This window comes from Buceros rhinoceros, unplaced genomic scaffold, assembly GCF_000710305.1.
Source record: "Buceros rhinoceros silvestris isolate BGI_N320 unplaced genomic scaffold, ASM71030v1 scaffold25797, whole genome shotgun sequence".
NCBI classification, from domain to species: domain Eukaryota; kingdom Metazoa; phylum Chordata; class Aves; order Bucerotiformes; family Bucerotidae; genus Buceros; species Buceros rhinoceros.
Window position 1 is genome coordinate 34008 of NW_010420798.1, and position 6942 is coordinate 40949.

The 6942-nt window shown below is 36.1% G+C and overlaps 1 protein-coding gene across 1 annotated transcript; it reads right to left on the minus strand.

Annotated features, from left to right (window-relative positions):
• Nucleotides 1-1293: 1293 nt before the first annotated feature.
• On the minus strand, nt 1294-4949 carry TMED5 (transmembrane emp24 protein transport domain containing 5; the record flags this gene model as incomplete). The annotated part of the gene is made up of 3 exons (XM_010139442.1): nt 1294-1582; nt 3981-4164; nt 4852-4949. Coding segments are annotated over 3 exons (501 nt in total), but the record flags the coding sequence as incomplete, so codon positions are not given.
• Between the last annotated feature and the right edge of the window lie 1993 nt (nt 4950-6942).

The following is a 6942-nucleotide window of genomic DNA, read 5'->3' on the forward strand; positions in this document are numbered from 1 at the left end:
AGCACATTTATAGAGGAAAGTTCAGTGACTTGGCACATTGCTAAAATTACTGACTTTGAAGATTAAAAAGTTAATCTCACCCACCGGGGGTTTTGGCAAAAATTCTCCATACTATCACTACACTGTTAAAAGCCACTTCATCTACAAATTAAAATTGCTGATTTGAGGATAGCTTTGCCTTTCAGTGATATTACATATTCAATTGATCCTGAAATTTAAAGCCTGTATTTACTAGATACAGAAACACTGCTTATATGACCCGAGCGTACTTACACAGCTAAAAGAATTGTGAGGGTTAGCAACACGGGAAAGCGTAGGTGAACAGCTTTGGTTTTTTGTGCCTATGTAAGTCACCCTATTAACAGCTACATTAGCCATTGATGACGTAGACAAAAACTAATTAAAAAAATTTGGCAAGTAAGAGGGATTTTGAGACTACAAAAATTCACGTTAAAGTAATGCTTTCGCATACTGTGACACCCCTTTATTAAAGAGGAAGAATAATATCAGAAATTATTTGCTGAAAATTATCTATTACATGAGGTTACAGTAATTAGGAGTTCACAAACTACACTTCAAGGTGTATGTGCATTTGTTTGCATACCATATAGTCACTTGTCTCTCAAATCTCATACAACAGCCAAAAAAGAAAACAGGGTCATACAACTGCAGGACAGAAAGATTTATGAAGAGGAATTACACCTCTTTTCTCCTTTTTTTTTTTTTTAACACTGATTCAACTTCACATTAGTGGTGCTTTTTTAAAGTGGTGATGTTATGTCATCTGTATATGAGTTCTCATTTTGTTCTTATAATATTAGCCCAGTATTTCTCCACGATGCTGAAAATTTTAAAAACATCTAACTTTGAAAATAAATGACAGTGACAACAAACTACCCTGTGGGCCCCAATCTTGTAAACACTTAGGCATGTATGTAAATTCAACCCATGTTTAACAGCAAATAAACCAATGTCTCAGTTAACATTTAAAGTTTTTATGTGAACACAAAAAAAATTACAGTATTAACATTACTTTGCATATGCACTAAGCATCCTGTGCACTATGTGTAAGATTGTCATTAACAAATGCTACATGTACAAAAAAAATTGTTAGTAGCACTTGCGAAAATGGAAGAGCTTGGGGCAAGGCATTCTGTTCATGTTTAAAAAAAAAATAAAATAAACAAAACACTCACCACCACCACCACCACACAACCAAAAAGCCCAACATGAACTGAAAACCTGATGTCTACTGCCTGTTCAAAAGAATCTGAAAGGTCATGAGTTTTTCTTCTTCGCTGTAGTAGTTTATTGCTCCCCCTCTCCCCTCATACCTGTTACATTGTTATGATCATACTGAATATTACGTTCTACTTTTCCTCTTATCTTCGAAGAGACTTTTCAACATGTAAACCTGAACGGCTGATACCACCACCATTACTCCCAAATTGACCATGGACCAGAAATTCACTCTGTCAAAGTTGCTTTCTTGTATATTTCGGTCACGAGCTTCAAATGCTCTGAGCAGGGTCTGAATCTGGACGCTTTTGCTTAATCTGGCTTTGACACTGTTGATGGATTCCTGGTAAGTAACAAAAGAGTATTTTTAGAAGAAAAAAACTACCTGAATTAAATGTACAGCTTGCAACACATCCAGAATATTAGTATTGGATTAACACCTGTAATTTAATGTCTTGCCAAGTAGACAGTTAGTTTCACTTTAAAATACATACCTCATCAGTTATTACTAATTTCTCTAGCCTGTTTATTTTGTATCACCTAAAAATGATGAACATAGTATTAGGTTTCTATAGCAATTTGTTTTTTCCCTTTCACAGGCTAGGGAGATGAGAGAGAAATCAAACCTAAGGTAAGTTTTTTTTAATATTCCATGTATTTTGGGGAACTGTGATTCCAGGTATTCAGACAAGTGAAAAGCAGCAATCTCTGTAGAACTATGCCACACAAGTTATGTAGTGGCAGACAAATGTAGGGTTTTTTTCTGCTGGATAATCAAATTAAGCCACTTTTTAATGTAAACTACTGTCAGGACTATAGCTGTAGCAAAAGAATGGTAGTACAGTCATGTTATTCCCGTCATCTTTTTATGCCTCTTTTTTAATGTAGTGGCTATAAACTGCTGCTTCAGCTGTGATACTAAAGCAGAATTTTGACAGGTAATTGTGAATAGGACAGCTGGAGGTTCTACAAAGGACACACACAGTGTCTCGGGACCAGAGGAAGGAATACTCAGGCCATAACAACAGCAGCTCAAGACCCACTCCTTACTCCGTGTTTACAAAATAAACACCCGGGACCTGTGATCTGTTAAAAGTTTCATCCACAACATCACAGACAGTCACAACCTAAAAGGTGACCTCATGAAATGCTGACTTACGTTCTTGTAATTATGGGATGTTCTTGATGTAATTATTGTTAAACCCAGCAGTAACACTTTCTCCATAGATATTTTCTCAGTTGCACATTTAACAGACATTTCAAAACAGCTATTTTTGGAAGCCAAATAATTTTATGATGAGACTAAAGTTCATATCTTACACAATAAGTAACAGCAACACCTTAAAAGAGCTTTAAAAATAAGACACAATTCCCCATTTTCCCCAGCGTGTGTGTTGTTTATCTTTAAAAGTTCAACTACTTAGTGTTTATGTAAGTCCTCACCAAATTTGCAAGTAAAGCAGTAACATGACTAAGTCAACAATGGCATCAAACGCTAACGTTAACTTCACAAAAATCACCTACTTTCTAAGATCTGCAAGGCTCTCAAGGCAAGTAGGGCAGTAGCTATCAAATCCATTCAAGTGGATTTGGGATCCACTGATCATTTGTGATCAGTGCGAGAGGGATTTTCTTCACAATAAACTTTCCCCTATAAACTTTGTTTTTTCTGATTGTCTTGATTGCTAATTTTAAAGATCTGGTCAGCTCTTCAGGTTCTGTGTTTGGTTTTAACTATTTAAAAGTGTATCATACACCTATAAAACATCTTAAATGTTAAGTTTGTTTCATTGTTTAAAAATCTGCGTTTTATTTTATTACAATAAATAGAATACAAATGATGTCATTCTCTATGCCAGTGTGTTCAGTAAGTGTTTGTGGATGACAGTTGGTGGTTTTGGGTTTTTTTTTTTTGGTTTTACTTTAAATATACCTGTTGTCTGAACAACCAAACAATAGCTTATTGCAACGTATCAAGCAGTAAGAACACTGGTCCAGGAACACAAAATGATCCTCTAATTCTAGAATAACCTCAACATTTAATGATCATGAAAGAAAATAAAAGGTTTGGCTTGGCAATAGTCTTCATCCTACATCCAAGAGGGTCAGCACACAATTTCATCAAGCATCATTCATAGAATCTCTGCAAAGGTACCTGCAGTGTAGTACAGATTAACTCCTGCTTATAAGTTTGAAAAGATTAAATACAATTTTGGGGAAAACCACACTAATAAGTAACATCTGAATTATTGAAGATAGAAATATTATCTGAATTATTGAAGATAGAAATATTAATCTATACACTGGTTGGGGCACTTCTGCAAAGATGGGAAGCAGCAGCTAACACAGTACTCTCAAACACTGATAAAAATCTGTGCAGTGATTCCAACTAGATAATTGGGGTTTAGCAATACTTTAATACCATGAATATTAATTTCATTGCTGCTAGGGAAAAATGTCCCATTTTAGCAGCAGGAAGAAAAGAAGCTGAATTGGAAACAGAGTGACTTTGAGAGCTAGGCCGTTTCTTGCTGATTAAGGGTCTGTTCTGAAAATATTCTCAAGCCTCTATCTAGAAGCAAGAGATCCATGGTACCAGGCTTCATGTATCAGTAAAAGCAATATATGTAACTGGACTAGCTTCCACGGTGATGCACCAGGCCAAGGCAGAATGACTACGTGACATTTGAGGGTTTTTTCTGAATGTTAACGTTGAAAAGATTTAAATATCAAATACTAACCAGAATGTCTTCCAATTTCATATCTAGGAGATCTGTGCCTGTAACATACTTCTTCCAGTCTTCCTGATCTTGTCCATCTTCACCCATATTGTCCAGGATCAGTTCAAAGAAAATCACCTTTTCAGAAATGGTACTGAATGTGTTGTCAAAGCAGAACATGTAATCCCCATCTTCTGTTTCCACCCTGTGCGTATAAGCAAAATGTCATTGCATTAACTACACTTTTTTCCCTGGTTCTCAAAAAGCAAGTTTTTGTAAGCAAACTTACCTCTTTAAGATTTATAATCATGCACTTAGAAATTACTTTTATTGATATAAATAACTAATATGCTTTCTGTATAAAAATAAGAACTCTAAAGACACGTTACAGATTGCACAGTGACAGCTAAACAATCCCACTGACTTAAAGGCTTAAACTGATGAAGACAGCAGCTTGCCTTCGTTTTTCTTTAACTGGGATTTTGAATCATTGCTAATCATTACAAAACAACTATAATATGACTAGAACTCTTACATAGTGAAATTACAGTAATTAGTGTGTATTTTGATAAAATGACTATAAAATAATGGGACTCATTATTTATATGACTGACAAGATCTTTTGATATTACATATGGAGACCTTTGTCAGCTCCACAGTAACTATTTTTGTTAACTGACCATTAAGAGCTATCATTTAAAACAAGACTATCCTTCACTTCAGGGTAAGATCCATGTAAAAAGCATTCAGCATTTAGAAAAAGGTACTTGGTATTCTTAAACTGTCCTAATAGAAAGTATTTTGTAATACTAAAGAATTGTAATTGTATTTGTTAAAGAAACCAGAAAAGTACTTTATGTAACACTTCTAAGTTTTAAGATTTTGAACTTACGTATGAACTCCATCTGATTTTCTTTCATCAAAAACTAGAGTTTCACCTTTTGGAGACAGTAGATGAAAATCAACATCTAATCCTGCTCCATCTAGAACCTGTGAAACAAACAAAAAAATACCCCTCCAACCAGTGGAATTCCTGTTCGCATTGCTGATGGCAACATTTTTAGGGAAGGCAAACATTTTTAGGGAGGGAACTGACACAGAAACAATCTGAAAGATGACTGTCTGGATAAGTTCACACCAAATTAACTAGAAACAGAGTAAACACTGGTTCAACCCGAAAGCATTTTAGTCATTTAAAATCTTAAACTAAATTGTGCTAGGCTGGGCTTATACTGAACCTTTCCCTAACTGTTTTTACAAATGCATACAATTTCATCAATGGGCAGGGTTCGACAACATGCAAGAATACCAACAGATGGCTAATCTAGCCTTTCCATGGAAGACAGGGCAAGTACCAGCGTTAGCGGAGCGGCAGAAGTTCTGTAACAAAGGTCTGTCACTTTTATGTGTATACGCGTATACACATAAAACGTACAAGAGCAAAACCTGCGCAGTGTCATCCTTAAGATCTCCTCGTTGGGTGCATTAACAGGGTAGAAGACAGGACTAGACTTCTTATGCCAATCAAAGCTGTACCACGGTCCTTCTCACCTTGTAATGCAGATTTAAGGTCTGAGTTCTCTCAGGGCATTCTCATTTCCCAAAAGCAGAAGGAATCAAAGAGCTCATAACAAGCGAAAACAGTATGACAAAGCTGCACTGCTTTAACTCTGTAACACGGCTACAGTTCTATCACCACATCTGCTGTGTCGTAGAAGTTCTCTGTAGGGAAGGTAGTAACTGCATAGAACTCATAGAACATAGTAGAACTCTGTAGTAACTGCATAAGGGGGCAGAGAACGATCACTCATGACATTACTTAGGTCCGTTCTAGAAGATCTTTTTTATTTGCTTGTTTTCCAGTGAGGTATTTGAGTACAGCAGTCAGCTTCTGCTGAAATTGAGGGCAAAGTTTACACTGACTTAAAACGACACTGGAGACTTACCAAAAAGGAGAGAGAAAGGACAAGGAGAATTAGTAGCTAACAGCTGATCAAATTAAAAACCACCCACAGGGATATACCTTTAGTGCTATGATACAGTCTAAGCACCGAGAGCAAAACCAGAACAAAACTTTCCACCAGCGTAGCTTTTACTGCATTATGTCTTTGGAGAATGACCTGCATCCTACGTTAAATATTCCTATGCTTTAGCCACTAACAGTTCAGGACAATTAGGTACAAAATAAATCTACTTCCAATAACATACAGAGTTCCTTTTCTACACATTCAAATAAAATGAATCATTACTTTTAGCAGCAGTACTGAGAAATTTATACCTGAGTAGAAATAAATTCATTGCCATACGCATCTGTTCTCTCTAAAATAAAATTTTTATTTTGATTATGATTAAAGCAAAACAGACTTGTTTTGTTTAGGGCTTTGAACACAGCTTGAACATCTCAATCTTTCATTCTTATTCAGTTCTGCTAATTAGAAAATAATCAGGAATTTCAGCTTTTCATTTTTAGTTGTGAAGCAGAGGGGGGAAAAAGTGGAGGGATTAGATAGATCCCAGCCAATTCTGAGGCACAGTAAGTGGGACAGGCAAAATAATCACTTCAGCTTCCCCTCACTGTTCCTGTTCTACCAGGAAGAAAAAAAAAAGCTGAGACCTTTCTGTTTCTCTCTCCCAAGAAGAGGTACTCAACTCTTCCCAAGACCCTAATGTTAATCTAGTTAAATAAGACTGCTTTCGAAAACCTTTCATCACGGAGATAAAAGGTGTTTAATATCAACACCAAGATAGGCAAGTAAGGGGTTTGTGCATCAGCAACAGTTCTGTTTATGCTTTAGAGCTCCTACACAAGATCACAGCTGTTAACTTTATACCTGTTGCCAACTTGAGATCTCCTAAGGTTAAAGAAATCTTGTGAAGTTAAAAAAAGAATCTATTGATTTTAAAAAAGCCGTGAAAGGATATAATTTTTTTCTCGGAGAGGTACGTCTGCTAACAGCAATTCCAGCGCAGATGCGCGGGCCCA